General features: G+C 33.4%; 1 protein-coding gene across 1 annotated transcript in view; it reads right to left on the bottom strand.

Moving 5' to 3' along the window:
* The window catches only part of Ift74 (intraflagellar transport 74), an 82,633-nt gene that overhangs the window by 61,038 nt on the left and 4,075 nt on the right, over positions 1–17,520 (bottom strand). The window contains exons 2-8 of the mRNA XM_046467344.2: positions 16,677–17,021; positions 12,680–12,818; positions 8,615–8,750; positions 5,823–5,871; positions 3,353–3,451; positions 3,134–3,194; positions 869–928 (exon numbers count right to left, since the gene is read on the bottom strand). Of these exons, the coding sequence (XP_046323300.1) occupies positions 869–928; positions 3,134–3,194; positions 3,353–3,451; positions 5,823–5,871; positions 8,615–8,750; positions 12,680–12,799 (525 nt within the window). The 5' untranslated portion in view covers positions 12,800–12,818; positions 16,677–17,021. The remainder of the gene's footprint in view (positions 1–868; positions 929–3,133; positions 3,195–3,352; positions 3,452–5,822; positions 5,872–8,614; positions 8,751–12,679; positions 12,819–16,676; positions 17,022–17,520) is intronic.

Here is a 17,520-nt window from a genome sequence, read left to right as displayed (position 1 = left end):
TTTCAATAAACATATGATTAATAATGTGAAGAATTTAGAACCAGCATGGGTTTTTTGTCTCACATCACTCAGTATTTACGTGAGTACTCCTAGTTGACATGACCTGTGCAAATCTAGAATAGAATGTGGACATATCCCAAATAACTGACAATGCACATGAAGAAGTTCTTTTTATTTCTAGCACAGTTTTTAATATGTGAATTATTCTGTATCCTAAACATAAAAATAATCTACTAAATTATCATGGTTTTAGAATCTTAAATTTAGAAGAGTCATTTTATAAACTATGTTTTTACCGAATAGTTTCTGGTTATATAAATAAATTATAAGCTATATAAGTTATGAGCTTTATGTTATTTTCTTTCTAATGTTTATAATCAAAATAGGCTAGCTATGAACATTTTGTTGTTTTCTACCAAATAGTTAATCTAAATACAATTTTTATTTACCAATCAAAGGTCAGAACATCTGGCATCATAGCTACTCATTTTTTCCCCTTAAAACTATAAAAAGATATCATTTATCTCTACTGAGTAATCAACTCCACTTATACAAAAATTAAAACTGAAGTATTTTTAACTAATCTATAAACAAGCAATATAGCAGACATTCTAAGGCTGAGTACAAGGCCAATTCAAACAGAGCCTTGTGGACAGACAGTGAAGCATCTATTTGGAGGAGCCACTCAATAGGAGGAATTTAAAAAGAGCAACTAAGGGGGTTCATCTATAACAGTGATATTTAGAATCAAAGTAATGTCCATCTCTAAGGCCTAAAAGATTTTACCAAACTATTTCTAGATATAAATGCTTTATTTTGAGGATACTATTTTTATAAATCTATTGTTTATATTTATAAATTCTCTTACCATGTTGTAATCATTCATTACTTCTTCCATTTCAGTATTGGTATTAAGTTTATCTACCAACTAAAAATAAAAACACAAAAAAAACCCACATTCTGTTAGTCTTAACATTCTGTACAATTCATAATCAAAGTAATTCAATCACACATAATGAGTAGTAATTTAAGTACCAATACTTGAAAGCATCTTATCTTTGAAGATAAAAACAAATATTGAGCTAACTAAATAAATACATATTATGCATTTGGCCAAAAAGTAAACTACATTTTAGTGTGGAAAAATAGGTAATAATGAAATACTCTTCCTGCAACTCGTACCTTAAACAGCTTTGTCTGCTCTGAAAAGACAAAAAGATTAGAAAAGACTAAAGTTTGCCAGATTAATCACTCTCTTACTTTTTCCCTAGGAGAGAACATTAACAGGTTTTCAAATTTACACTGCTGAAAAATAGCTTTCTTTTTTATTTTTATTTATTTATTTATTTATTTTTTAAAGAGAGAGAGGAGGGAGAGAGAGAGAGAGAGAGAGAATTTTTTTAATATTTATTTTTTAGTTTTCGGCGACACAACATCTTTGTTTGTATGTGGTGCTGAGGATCAAACCCGGGCCACACGCATGCCAGGCGAGTGCGCTACCGCTTGAGCCACATCCCCAGCCCAGCTCTCTTTTTTTAAAAATTAAAAAAAAAAAAAAAAAAAAATCAACAAAGGAATCCATAGACGACACAACAGTAAGCCTACTTCAAAAAGTTAGGCAATGATATTAATAGCTAGCACAAAGTATTTGTGCCAAATACTGTTACATGTACTAACTTATTTAGTTTTTTTAGTATTACTCTATGAAGTAAATACTATTGTCCACATTTTACAGATAAATTTAGGAAGTACTGGAACCAGACAGGAAATCAAATTATTTAAACACTAAAAGCAAACAGTGTAAGTGTAATTGATGACAAAAGATTAAGCTTTATTAATATAGGATATATATCAGTATACATCACATTTTCTCATTTGTTATACACATAAGTGCTAGTAAGACTTAGTATTTATTAAATGCTAACTATAGGTTAGACACCTAGTTAAGTGCTTTCTATTTATTGGGTATTAGCTCATTAAACCTATAAACAGCATATTTTATACATTATTAAGATCTTTCTTTTTGTTTTAGGTGAGACAAGGGATTGAACCCACAGGAGCTTTACTACTAAGTTACATGACCAGCCTTTTTAATTTTGAGATAGGGTGTCTTGCTAAATGGATGAGGTTGGCTTAAATTTTGTGATCCTTCTGCTTTAGTCTCATGAGATGGAGGGATTACAGGTAGGTGTTCACCACTATGCCCAGCTTATTAAGTAACTTATCAAATACATTTCGGCATAACTAATAATTACTTTTATATATTGTCATTCCCCATCTTATAAGAATATTCTCTCATATTTAGAATACAATAACATTTACTAAAGAAAATATTACTGAACATGAGATGTTACAAAATGTTTGTTATGGATTGTGTGGTTCTGAAAATTTAAGATTTAACATATACTATAATCAGCAAAATTTTATTGATAAGCAAAATATAACAATATAAAGTAGATATATCATAATATATATAATCATTTTTAATAGGAGTAGTGAGATAAAAGTTTATTATTTTCTTTAAATCTGGACACCACTGCTGTATAATGTTCCGAAGAGTCAGAATAAAGAAAATTCTCACAATGAAAATTTTCATGGAAGCAACAACACCCAAAGGCTTGAGGCAGTTATCAGTAGTTCTAAAGCAACTGTTTTTTCTTGAAGTTCACATTGGAAAGGATCCTTGGTGTCAAATATACTCTATTTGACAGAATGTACACACAATAAAACATACAGATGGAAGTAATTGGTGTGCTAAATAATTAAATTTTAAAAATTTCATGATGGCAAAATTCCATAAAAGGGTAAAGGTGTTTTCAAAGCAGTGGCATTGTTGGTACCCAGTAAATTCTAGCTATTAAATTATTATTTCAGTATTGTTATAGAAAGAAACGCATGTGTGTTTGTGTACTCATAAATTAATGTGTTTTAAAACATATTAGAAGAATACATATCAATCTGGTAAGCCAAATAATTTCTGATGAGGAAAATGAAGGAGAGAAGAAAGGGGCACTTTATTCTCTACATATTTTATAGATTGAATCTTTCACAACAACTATATATTCATGTATTCTTAAGCTGTAAAAAAAAATGAAAATATTCAAAGCAAATTCTCTCAGAAAAGAGCAAATACCATGTTGTAGTCTGCTAGTTGTCCTTGAAACTCTTTGATTTCAACAGCTAAAGTCTCTGCCCTGAAAGCATAAAATAAATACATTCATGTAAACATTATGGACAACTACTAATTCATATTCTATGGATATGTAATATTGAATGAATACTAAATTAATACTTATTCAGTAGTAAGAGTACATAAAAATATCTTTCATATTTTAACTGCAAAGTTACTTACCTCTTTTCATATGACAAATACACTGAATTCTCTTGATTATGCATTTCTATTTCTTTCTGAAGTTTATTAATTTCAGTTGTAAGTTCACTTATTTTACTTCTGTAGAGAAAAGAAAGAAGAACGTCAGCCATACTTCCAATCTAGAAAAGGCTTTCTAGTTACAAAATTCATATATATATACGTGTAGATTGTCTATAGTTACAACTAATGAATAATTCTATTTCCAACATGATCAAGGTTGGAATTTTCATTTGTATTCATAAGATAAAACCACAAAAGATGTATTTGGAACTTAACTGCCAATGACATAACTAACTACTTTCCTGAAATGGATTACAGGTCACAAATAGTAATAGAATATACCCTCATGTTTTTGTGCTATCCACAGTGTAACAGATACAGTCATGATAGATTATTTCCTCAGCTCTATAAATATTGTATCCATCACTTTTGTAAGTCTAGATAATTAATAAAACCAATTAAGTCCTAAAAAAAGACTTTCTAGTTCAACAAAACAAACTTTTCATAAATATGCAATAATATAAATAGAGTGAAATTCCCTAAGAAAAAAAGTTTCAATGGTTTATTTGACTAAGAATAAGGACTATCTCGTCTAATTCTACTCAACTGATAAGAAACTGACATAGTTTCTCTAATTATTAAGAAAGGTCAACAAGGAAGAGAATTGAAGCCTAGTCAAACAGATGTAGATTCCTGTCATTCTTAAAACTGCTACAATTTTTCAATAGTGGCATTACTGACATTTTAGGACAGTGACTAATAACTTTGTGGTAGAGGGCTATCTTATGCACTACAGTATGTATAGAAACATCCCTGGTCTCGATGCCAGCAGTAAAAAACCCCAATTGTGACAACCAGAAATGTGTATAAAAATTGCCAAATATGGGCTGGGGCTGTAGCTCAGTGGCAGAGCACTTACCTAGCATGTGTGAGGGACTGGATTCAATCCTTAGCACCGCATTAAAAAAAAAAAAAATTAAACAAAATGCTGTCCATCTACAACTATAAAAAAAATTTTTTTAATTGCCAAATATTTACTAATGGAATCAACCCAGTTGAAAACTAATGCTCTAGAAAAACAATTATACTAACATAAATATTCTTTGATGCAGAAGCACAAAACCTAAAAGGAGGCAATGCAATAAGCAGGCATTGTTTTATTTCCTTTTTTTCTTTTGATTAGAATATCACTGAATATCAGAGACATTATACATCTCACAGACTTACTGTCTTTGTTATTAACCTTAGTTTTAAGGAAAGATGGCCTCCTAGGAATTTGAGAATCAAAATGATCCTCCAGGTAATTAAGAAACAAAAGAATCAAGAACTAAGAAAGTAAACAAGGCTTTTAAGGCATGATAGAAGAATGGATTAAATTAAATGGAAATAAGAGAGAAAGAAGATACAGATGAGGAGCCAATAGGAAAATAAAGTAAAATTGGAAAATGTAGATAGAACAATAGGAAATCCAAGCATAAGGTAGGTAGAAAATGACCAAAAAGTTCTCAATTTGGAGCTGGACATTTGACAAGTTCTTAATTTAGTGCTTCACACTTAAGAGACATATGACAAAGCTTATGGATTAATTAAAATTAGGTCATATTTGTAGTAACTTACCAAACATATATTTATCTAAAACCCCCTACTGATTAGGGTGTCACAAAAAAGTATACAGATTTTTTTTTTTTTTTTTTTTTGGTGGTCTGGGGATTGAACCCAGGGCCTTGTGCATGTGAAGCAAGCACTCTACCGACTGAGCTATACCCCAGCCCTCCATAGATTTTTCCTTTTTTATTAGGTATAACAGGTGACATTACAATAACACAAATGTTATGTTTCAGAATACCAAAAAGTTTAGAATATTATGTTTATCTTCAGATGAAAACAGTAAACTTTATGATATGGTTTGAATGTGCATGTCCCCAAATCAATAGTATTAAGAAGTGAAGCTTCAGAGCTGATTAGGCCAGAAAGGCTCTTCCCTCATAAATTAGATTAGGTACTATATTATGAAAGGGCTGGAGGGAAGTGGTAGGCCCTGTTTTTCTCTTTAATTATGTGAGAGAGAGGACACCTAGATTGTGCTATCTATTGAACCAGCCCCTTATCAAACACTGATCCTACCAGTACACTGATCCTAGACTTCCTAATGTCCAGAACTAAGAGAAATAAACTTACATAATTATTAAATCACCCAACTTCAGGCATTTTGTTATAGAAGTACAAACAGACTGAGACAAAATATATAGCTCATATATATGCAAATACATAAAATTTTATATCTCGTCTAATTCTATTATCGTATATATTTTACAGAATAGCCAAATAAACCAGAAATTGATAAACTACAAAATAATTCTTAGGCATCAACAGATACCTAATTATTATGATAAGAACCACAGATAAAACTTCATGATCACTCATAGAAAGACATGTTTATTTAACATACCTAAGAAGTCCGAGATAATAAGATTTGTCTAAAATTTGCCTCTGGGGACCTGAAAAAATGTTTAAATGTTAGTGTTCAATCTCAAAATGCCAGCAAAATAGCAAAAATCCAAAGCACAACCAGAATTATACATCATAATTCTCAGACAGCTTTCATTACTGCCACCAAACATTAAGAAAAGAGAACTAGTATCTTAGAATCATGATATTTTAAAAAGACCACAAAGATGGAATGAGGTGAGACTATTAAGATAGTAGATTCATAGTACAGGCTAGCTAAATGGAAACTAGGCATAAGGGAGCTTAAAACAGAGCTTCCCCAAAGAAGTTTCTCTGATAACAAAATATAGTAGGACTGTCCAATTAAGAGTAGATACATGCAACTACTGAGCACTTGAAAAATGGCTGGTGCTACTAAAGAAATTAATTTTTATTTTACTTAATTTTGAGTATTACAAATGACTATTAGATATTGGAGACTTTAGATATTCCTAAATGTGACTAAGAGACAACAATTTTCCGAATTTCTCTTAGGAGACTTTTAAAAACATGATGTTAGCGGGGCGTGGTAGTGCACGCCTGTAATCCTAGCAACTCAGGAGTCCCAAGCAAGAGGATGGAGAGTTCAAAGCCTTGAATATACTTCAAAGCCTCAGCAACTTAGTGAGGCTCAAAGCAACTTAGTGAAATCCTATCTCTAATAAAATATAAAAAAGAGCTGGAGATATTGCTCAGTGGTTAAGTGCCCCTGGGCTCAATCACTGGTACCTGGTACTAAATAAATAAATAAATAAATACATGCTATTACATTTCAGTAGAATGAAGAAAGTATTCCTAGGGGTTTGGGGCATAGCTCAGGGATAGAGTATTTGCCTAGCCAAGTTCAGGGATCTGGGTTTGATCTCCAGGCATGGCAAACAAAACAATAACAAACAAGCCCAAAAAAGTATTTCTAGGTTTAAATGTTCCAAATTTTATAAGGGATGAAATGCCTTGCAAAGTGTGAGAAGTAAAGTCTAGAAAGTACTGCCTGTAATGTCTGTTCTTAGTAGAAAGGAAAAATGTCTTGTAATAACTGGAAATGGGACTTAGAACAAGAAAGAACAAAAGTCACAGCAGATAATGGTGCATAGTGGTAACAATCTGAACTCTCATGTAAGGCTTTGAAGTATATTCATAGAAACTGACCATTTTAAATGACACTTGGTCTGTTTTGAAGGAAGTTTATATAAGATAAATATCTGACATATTCTCTAGAAAATTTAAGTATGTTTCTATCCTTAATGTTTTTTGATAAGTAACATTAAACATTTAAAAATTACTTTGAATACATTTTAAAGATTAGTTGAACGACTATATAATTTTGCTTCATTTTTTATCGTATTGATAATTACTAAAAGTCATGACATATTATTATAAAAAGTACAGTCATCTCAAGGCAATTGTAGGGAATTGATTCTAGGACCCCTGTATAGACACCCAAATCCAGGAACTCTCAAGTCTCTTATACAAGATGACCTAATATTTGCATATAACCTGTGTGTATCATTGCATGTAGTTTAAATCATCTCTAAATTACTTATAGTATCTAATATAATGTAAATGCCATAGAAATAATTGTTGCACTATATTGTTTAGGGACTAATGACAAGAATAGCCTGTATGTGTTGAGTACAGATGCAGCTTTTTTCAACTATTTTTGATCTGTGGTTGACTGAATCTGCAGATGTAAAGCACTGAATAATAAGGGTCAATTGTACTATGTATCTTAAAATTAATTTTGTAATAGCAGAATATTTTCTTCCCTGTTAAACAATTTGTCACAATAAAGAACATAATGATTTTTTTTTTTTTTTTGCTGGTAGTTGAACCTAGGGCTTCCATAGGCTAGTTAAGTACCCTTTATTGAGCTACATCCCCAGCCATTTGTCAAAATAAAAGAACTTTTCACACACAAAAAAAAGTTTACCAAGGTTTGTTTATATATACCACATACACAATATGCATTCATTTTTCTAATGATTTTCTAAATAGATGCATAATGAGAGATTCAGAAGAGACTTATTTGCTAGACTTCATTCCTTATTTAAGAATTAGAATGGAGGGCTGGGATGTAGCTCAGTGGCAAAGCGTCTGCCTTGCATTCGCAAAGCCCTGGGTTCGACCCCCAGTTCCAAAAAAGACAAAAAAAAGAACCCCACCAAAAAAAAAAGATTAAAAAAAAAAAAAGAATTAGAATGGAGCCAGAGTGGTAGCACATGCCTGTAATCCCAGCGGCTTGGGAGACTGAGGCAATAGGATTGAGACTTCAAAGCCAGCCTCAGCAAAAACGAGGCACTAAGCAACTCAGTAAGACTCTGTCTGTAAATAAAGATATAAAATAGGGCTGGGGATGTGGCTCAGTGGTCCAGTGCCCATGATTTCAATCCCCAGTACCAAAAAAAAAAAAGACTGGATCTTTCTAATTATTAGGAAAAAAGTAATATTTCTTGACTCACTGATTATAAATAGCAATATTTTAATAGCATCACTTTTATATGAAAACTACTAAAAAGTATATCAGAATATTGCTACATGATTTTGAATTCAGAAAATATGAATATTCAGAAAAATTAATATCAAAATAACTCATGTTTATAACTTACTAGTTTACAATGTGTTTTCATATTTATTCTGTTTTTATCTCACAACAATTTTATGAATCAAACAAGAATTATGTTCTAATTCTGATTTGGTTATATGGTAATGTAATACTTTTTGTACAAAATATACTCATCTTCATAAAACAAATACCTTTCATCCCAGTTTTCATTCCACTCAAACCTTGCTGTGTTACAGGACGATCAGCAACTTTGATCTGAGATGACAGAACACCACCAGTCCCCAAAGGACCACCACGAGAACCTGGTCTTGCTGTTCCAGGGGGCAACTAAACAAAAAGATTTTACTTTCATTAAAATAGTAAAAAACAGTCCTTCTACTATTATGAGACTGCAAAGATAATTTGAAAACTTAAAATTCTACATAATTAGTAAAATATTCCTTGCATTTTTACTGTATGGAATAATAAATACTATTATTCAATATTATTAGATAATAAATTTCTTGAATATTTAAATTTATGTACATATTATATCATATATTTCATTAAAATTTTAAACTCTATGTGTAGATATTATTTAAAATATCTCCAAACTAGAAAAGAGCTAAACGTCTATCATAGGAAAAAGTTGAATAAGTTGTAGCAAATAAAAAAGCAGTTTTTTTAAACAGTTTATAAAATTAAAAAATTGTAATAAAACAAAAAAGTCTGGAAGATCTTATAAGAATAGGAACAATGGCTAGCTCTACCTAATGGTAACAGTTGACTTTTATTTTCTGCTTTATATAAAGTGGTGTTTTGGGTATAATAGTGGGTATATATATTATCTCTAAAATAAAAAAGGAGGAAATCTTCATTTTGAAAAAAAAATGGTTATGATTCCATAACAACATGGCCATGTAAATTACTGAAGAGCTTATATCATTCAACAAGCATTTGTAATCTCTACTTCAGATCAGCTAAATCCAGTATAACAGCACATACTCCGAGGAAAGAACAAGACTCCTTTTTCATCAGTTCATAAAGTATATTCAGGCATGGGAAAGTATAAAAGACAATTTGAAACTGTTCCAAAATATTCCTCCTCCTTCTGTTTATTTTCGTACCTTCTTTTTTGAAACTCTCTCTCTAATAAAGAGTAAAATTTACAATAGTAGATAAAATATGGCGTAGAAATTTTAGATAGGGGTTGGATATAACCACTGCCATTCATTTTGGTTGTTTTTAATTCTGTTAGTTGATGACTTTTAATTCTATGAAACAACACAGTTCTTTAAAAGATTATGAAAATTGCGTGGGAATTATTTGGGGTAAGGGGCCAATAACAGTACACATTCCAGAGAAAACATTGAACACAGAAACAATATCAACTACAAATTCAGATGAAATGATTGCAGCGTTAACCTGAGAGATTTCTAGAAGAAAATGCTAAATCTCTGGCTGGGTAAACCTTGTAAATGATTTTTTCTTTTGCTTTATGCAAGCATAATTTTGAGAGTTATTCAAATAACTTCTACTTCTTTTCATTCACCAGATGAACATATATACAAGAAAGTATAAATTAAAACCATATACATTAATGGATAGATATGTACTCACATGGAAATATATTCAGAATATATGATTGAAACAAAAGAGAGATGCAAAACAATGTATATATTATGTGCATGTACCAATATGTTAAAACAAATCCCTTCAATATGTACAACTATATTGCTCCAATAAAAAAAATGGAAAGAATATCAATGCACATGGTATTATTCTGATTTTGGAACAGACCAAAACCATACAAATTATATGTGCATATGTATTTGATTGTTTATAAATAAATGCACAGTAGAAAAGTCTAGAAGATAGACACAACACTATTGACAGTGTTTAGACATTCAACATGAACTCCATTACTTTGTTGTTTGCATATTTTAAGATGATTATTATTTTTGAAAATACAAACATTAATAAGTGGCAATGTCAGATTCATTTTGTAAATAATTAACAAGCATTAATTCTTATTAGAACAAAAGAAAAAGATATAGATATACTCTTAATATATTAGACAAATTTTACTCATTAAATTCATTGTATTCATTTCTGTTTTAGTTGGTTTTTGTTTGTGTAGCCATTAAAGAATATTCAGTTTTCTCTTTTCATGAAAAAAAAAAAAAAAAAACAAGAAAAAGATATCCTAGCTTAGTATATCTAAGAAGATGTCAGAAAAGTCATTTCTAAATTGATGTGATAATACACCTGAAAACTCTAGAAAATTCTGAAAACATGAGGTACTGATTTTAACAAAGCTATTCCTGCCCCCCAAAATAAACATAGGACTAAGAATTATCTGTTGTTCGCGGTTAACTTAAGCATCAGCTTTAAGCACCCTCTGAGTTAGTCAAAGCCATCTGTGTGAATATCAGAAAAAATATTACAGACACTGTGGTATATTCATTTCTTCCTACTTTATTTTCTATGCACATATAAATGCATGTTTATAAGTTAAGTTGAGGTTACACTTTTTTTTTTTTCTTAAGGCTATATTATAAAGAATTTTGCCAAGTGTGGTGATACACCTGTAATCCCAGAAGCTCGGGAGGCTGAGGAAGGAGGATTGCCAAGTTCAAAGCCAGCCTCAGCAACTTGGCGAGACCCTGTCACTAAATGCAATATAAAAAGAGATAGGGAAGTGGCTTAGTGATTAAGTGCCTCTAAGTTCAATCCCTAGTACCAAAAAGAAGAATTTCTTTTCTCAAATATATTTTAAAATAATTTTTAATGACTATCTAATAGCTCATTATAGGGATAAAAATATCATAATTTAAGTCTCACTTGTCATAAGGTCATTAGGTCTCAAGATTTTTCTTATTATGATACTTAAAAATATGTAATCATCTTTACTGGATATTCTTCTGCTGAGAATTATTCTGTAAACTTTATCCCACTTTTTCTAATATAGTGTTTTTCTTCTTGATTCACTGATTTATGACATTATGCTCTTAACATTTAGCAGTTTGTTTCTAAAATTGCTGTGGCAATTAGAATATAGTTTCACTCATACTCAACCTTTATAAAAAATTTTTATGTAATTATGTTTCTTATTAGTTTTGCTTTTTTATTCTAGATGAATTTTGAAATAATTTTATAATGGCATTCCTTCCATCCTTCAGAAGAAATCTCATGGAATTCTGATTGAACATAGGTTTATAGACTTAATACAGAAAAAACTCTTTACAAATTAGTAAAGTTTGCTATATCATTTAAAGATTATGAATTCTGTTTTTATAAATATTTTTTACCAGGTTATCATTTTTCTTGGTGTTTTCAATTTTTTAATTCAAATATATAATTCTGAAATTACTCTCCTTAGGGTTGGGGATATGACTCAGTTGGTAGAGTGCTTGCCTTGCATGCACAAGGCCCTGGGTTCAATCCCCAGCACCCAAAAAAAATGCTTTGAAATTATTCTCCTTTTCATTACTTGGCATTTCAGTTCTTATTAGAAAGTCCTAGCCTATATCAAGTTTATACGAAATATAATTTCTCTAATGCAGCTGTGATTGTATTTTCAAAATATCAAGTTTCAAAACTATTTAGAATTCTGATAAAAGATGTGAGAGAGGGATCAAAAACTTTTTAAACAAATAGTTTGTTTTTGGAATGTTCTAATGAATACTCTATGCTTTTACAACTAAGTTGAAATGCCATCTTAATCATTAATTCTTACATATGCTTGATTCTATTTCTAGTCTATTTTATTTCGTTTGATTCTGGCACCAATGCACTGTACCATTTAAAATTATTGTAGCTTTAAAATAAAATTGAGGATCAGCAACAGTGGGCAACATCTCTCAGTGGTATCGTCTCAAAATTGTCCCATATTTATATTTTCACATGTTTTACAAAAAACAAACATATTGCTGGGCATGGCACACCTGTCATCCCAGTAGCTCAGGAGGCTGAGGCAGGAGGATCACAAGTTCAAAGCCAACCTCAGCAACCTAGCAAGGCCCTAAGCAACTTAGTGAGATGCTGTCTCAAAATAAAAAATAAATGGGCTGGGGATGTGACTCAGTGATTAAGCATACCTAAATTCAATCCCTGGTACCAAAAAATTACAAAAAAACAAACAAAAAGTCATTTATATAACATTATGCTTAATGAATAAAGGAACACAAAGCAGAATCTCTCATACAGAGAAGTTTTCCAACTTCTACCAGGATGTATGCATAAGCATTCTACAGATTTGTTTTATTTAAACTTACTCCAGTTGCCACTCGATTATTTCCTGATAGGGGTCGCATTCCAGAAGGAGGCCTTCCTGTCAACCCAATTCCACCTCGTGAAACAGGGCGAGATGCTGAAGCTTTGTGATTACTGGCCATTATTTGTTCACTTTAACCACTGTTTGGAAACAATAAATAGTTCAATTTTCCTTTGATGTCTTTTGTAGCAAGATACAATTGTCCCATTATACCCTTTCTTCAAACATTTAATTCATGACGATTATTCTTGCAAATTACCATTCCAGGAACACTATAAGGTTAAACCTGCTTTGATTTGTTCAAATTTGACATTAACCTATTATATTATGTCCCATCATCCTATACGTAGGATACCTATAAAAACAGAACAGTTTCATAAATGCCCTATAAAGGTCCATAGAACAACAGGGCATAATGGGTTAATATTCCATTTAGAACTACAGGACCATTTATTACATGATTTTTCCTCATTTCCCTGTTATTTTACAAACTCCTCTAAAAACACACTCTCTCTCTCTCTCTCTCTCTCTCTCTCTCTCTCTCTCTCTCTTTCTCTCTGTCTCTCTCTCTTTGGTATTTCTGATCCTTAACCATGTTTCTATTCCAACTTCTGTTCCTACCACCATCAGCAAGTTATTTCCTACTAACTGGAAAATCAAGTCTTTTATCACCTTTAGAACACACAAATTAACCTAATCCATTTTGCCCTCCAATCTCCCTAGCCATCCCCATTCTCATCAAGATCAATCTCTATTCTGATTTGCCCTCTTGATCCCATCTCTTTTGGGCATTACCCCCATTCCTGTTGATTTCTTGAAACTTCCTCCAATCTCTTAAGTCAGTTTTTTGCTAACCATAAAAGCTAATCTCTTGATCTTAAACCATCTCTAACTCTCCCCCAGATATTCTTTCTTTGTGTAACCAATCTTTTAAGAAAACCCTGTTTTTGCCAGGCATGGTGGGCATGCCTGACTCAGGACACTAAAGCAGGAGGACTAACAAGTTCAAGGCCAATCTCAACAACTTAGCAAAACTCTGTCTCAAAATAAAAAAGGTTCTCTCATTTGCAGAAGCTAGAGTATTATAAAGGAAAGGGGGAGGGAAGGATAAGATTACTTAAAGAACCAATCAAATTAATAAAGGAGTGAAAGAAGTCTAGTAGAAGAAGGGAGTGGGGAAGATCAGAGGGAAAAGGGGGAGGGAACAGGAGGGATCATAAACTGAAACTGATTTCTATGAGGTATGAGTTTGTTGGGATGAACTCAACTACTATGTACAGCCATAAAGCTCCAATAAACAATTAAAAATTAAAAAAAAAATAAAAAGGCTGGTGATGTAGCTCAGTGGTAAAGGGACCCAGGTTCTATTCCAAGTACTCCCGCCCATAAAAAGAAGACCTATTTCCACTATTTCCTGGATGCCCACTATTCCATTCAAATGACTCCTGCAAATATTGCCAAGAATGTGTCATCTGTTACTAGTTTCCATTCTTACATGAAACCATCTCCATAATATTCTCCTTTTGAACATCTTTTTCAGTCTCCTAGATCTTATTCTGCCCTTCAGTAAGAGCATTCCCCAAGATATCATCCAGCCTATTTTTCTTTTTTTTGCTCTAAGCTCTCATTAGGTCACCTTATCTACACTAAGGGCTTTAATAATTAAAACTGAGGATTCATAACTCCTTATCTCCAGCCCTGACACACTCAGCTTAAGGTGTTTATATCCAAATAATTACTTAACATCTCAACTTAGATGTTTCCTAAATATTTCAAAATAAATATACGTAACTCTAAACTTCTGATCATCTCCCCAAGTTATTCTTTCTCTTGGCACCATCTTCTAGTCGTACATAAGTCAAACACTTCATCCTTGATTTCTCCTCTCCTTCACTTCCCAGAGCTTATCAAATAGTTCTACTGATTTTATTACTAACTGTTTAACATGTGTCTTCCTCTCTATTCCTATAGCACTGGTCAATTCAAGGCCTCCCTGACACAAGTGGACTATTACATCAGCCTCTTAACTAGTTCCCTTGCCTAACACACAACTTGCCCATTATCTTCTCTAGGAATCCTTCCATGACCACTCCATAACCACCTCCACTTTCTTCATTTTGAATTTGTTGGTCAGTTCTATATGCTACTATGCATTGTGCACATGTATCTATCCCAATTGATATTACCAATTTGTCTAAGTATTTCTCTCCCTTTACAGGGAAAGCTGGATTTTATTCATCTTTATATCCTCAGCATCTGTCTCAGTGACAGGCAGAAACTTCGTTGACTTTTATATCTTTTCAATCTCCTCTTATACTAAGAGATTGCCAATTACAAAAATTTACTAAATTTGGTCAGGAGTATAGCTCAGGGATAGAATGCATGCCTAGCAAGCAGAAGGCCCTGTATCAATTCCAACAACAACAACATAGAGGAAAATTTTACTGAATAGTCAAAACAAAGAAGTGATAAATGTTTGCAGAGATAGATATTATTAATCCAATTTAAACATTACATACCACACATATTGAATCTCATGTTACCCCATTAATATGTACAATTTTATATATCAGCTAAATATAAATTTAATAAAAAATTTAAAATAAACAAAATGCTGATGCTCACAAACAAAACATATGGCAAACTAAAATAGTTTCTCTATTTTTATAACCTATACCCAGTTCTTGCTTTTTTTTTTTGCAGCACCATGATTAGTATTTTTTTTTTTTTTTAATGCTAGGAAATGAAACATAGGGTCTCATGCATCCTGGGCAAGTGAGGCAAGTACTGTACCATTGAGTTACATACTTGGCTCTTTCTATTCATTTACTTTGAGTCAGGACCTGGTTAAGTTGTCCATGATGACCCACAACCTGCAGTCCTTTTACCTCAGCCTCCAAATCACAGGCATATATCACCGCACCTGACTTGCTTTTATTCTTTCTACTATCTACTTTCTACTGTAACTATGCTGATGACTCATATATCGATATCTATCCTCCTGTCCTTTAAACTGGACACCAATTCTGATTTTCATTTTTTCACTGGAAATTCCTAGTCAGATATACCATTATTACCTCATATTGTTAAGTGTACTTAACTGCCGTTTTGAACTCTGCAGACAAAGCAATAGCATTATTTCAAATGGAAAGGGGAATTTTTTAAAATGAGATTTTGAAAGGAGAACGGGGTTTAATTTTAAAACGGTTTCTCCAAGAGCTAGTACAATTAAACTGTGGTTTCCAGCAGAATGAGTCACTCTCATTTTAGCTTTCCTGATAACTTTCAAGAAAACTGCCAATATACAAAAATTCTGATTTTCTTTGCCTCTGCTCTACTGGTAGTGGGGAAGGCTTAGCATTTACATCAGTCTCAGTGGGATTAAGAAAAAGGGGAAGGAGGGGCAGTAGTAACAAACTCTGGGATTCATATATTCACACAACCTTCGGGATTATTCACACAATCACAGTTGTGGGCCTGTCAGTTGGTGCCACATAGATTAGGGATACAAACTTTACTTCTGACAGTTACTATCTGCATAATCTTGACACGCACTTAGCTTCTCTGGATGTGTTTCCTCATATCTACAATAAAGTGTGGCCATGAGCTCCACCTTGTAGAGTTATTGTGAAGATCAGATACCATACGTAACACATTTGGCACTGTCCTCTCTAAACCAACCATTCCCACAAGTGTTACTAAGTCACTTCCACTGCAACCAAAGGACATATCTACTCCTCTGAGTAAAATCCTTCAGCCCACAGGGACTCTCTCTGAGGCTCTGGAATTCTTCCGTCTAGTCCCGCTTGGAGGGTCTTCTCAGGGGATTCCTGGAGATCTCTGTGCACCCTTTGCTGGAATAGAAAACTTCAGCGGCCGGGCAAGGGGCCCGAAACAAACCCCTAAGAGCTGAAGAATTGGATAAAATCAGCGCCACCTGAATAAAGAACCGGCGCACAAAGATGTGAGAGGAAGAGATGGAACCTGGGCTTTCTCACCTCCACCGTCGCGGAAGGAGGGCGATGGCAAGGGTTCAGAGCGCTCCAGTCTTTCCGAGGCCGTCACTGCGGAGGAACCCACCAGCAAGCTTTTCCCTGCCCGCGACTCCCGGTCACTCAGGGGCGGCTTTTTAGGCCCTCAGGCCTAACCAGCTACGGCTGCGTGGCGCTGCGTATCCTGGCAACCGGGGTGGGGTGAAGAAGGGCCCTGCGCCTGATTGGTCAATCCTGGGCCTAAGATCCGGTACCCACAAACAAACGAGATCAAACTTCTATCGCGATATTCGAGAACTAGCCTTGTTTTTTTCAACTCATTTTTGGAAGAAATGACAACAGGCAGGTTGACTAGAAAAAAGGAGAACATTGTATTGAGACACTTTGGTTTTCTTGACAATAAGTGGGACTTCTGAGTGCCCGACCTGAACCGATTCTATGTAATCTGATGCTCATACCCCAAACATGTATACGAACCAGACTTTAGGGAGTTTACTTAAGAAAGGGTGAAAGCCTTGGCAAGTACACCCAGTGTCTAAGACTGCAAAGGTCTATCTGTAGCAACCAATGTCCAGCATCAGTATGTTGTTGCAGGCAGCAGTGCTTGTTCTTAGTGCTGTTCTCAAGAGGGAAAACATGGCAGAATAGCATGATGGCGCAAGGTTGCGCAGTGCAGGACATAAACAGAAGCAGAGAAGCAGAAGGGCTGGGGAAGGAGAGAGAGAAGATATATTCTGTTGTTTTTAAGATGCCTGTAATCCCAGTGACTTGGGAGGCTGAGGTAGGTGGATCCCAAGTTTCGGGCCAGCCTGTGCAAATCAGTAAGACCTTTTTTCAAAATAAAAAAGGA

Source organism: Marmota monax, unplaced genomic scaffold (assembly GCF_021218885.2).
Source record: "Marmota monax isolate L192 unplaced genomic scaffold, Marmota_monax_Labrador192_F-V1.1 WCK01_AAM20220418_F8-fsc00033, whole genome shotgun sequence".
Classification (NCBI taxonomy): domain Eukaryota; kingdom Metazoa; phylum Chordata; class Mammalia; order Rodentia; family Sciuridae; genus Marmota; species Marmota monax.
Note: the sequence above shows the minus strand (reverse complement) of the source record. Positions and strands in the feature narration are given on the sequence as shown.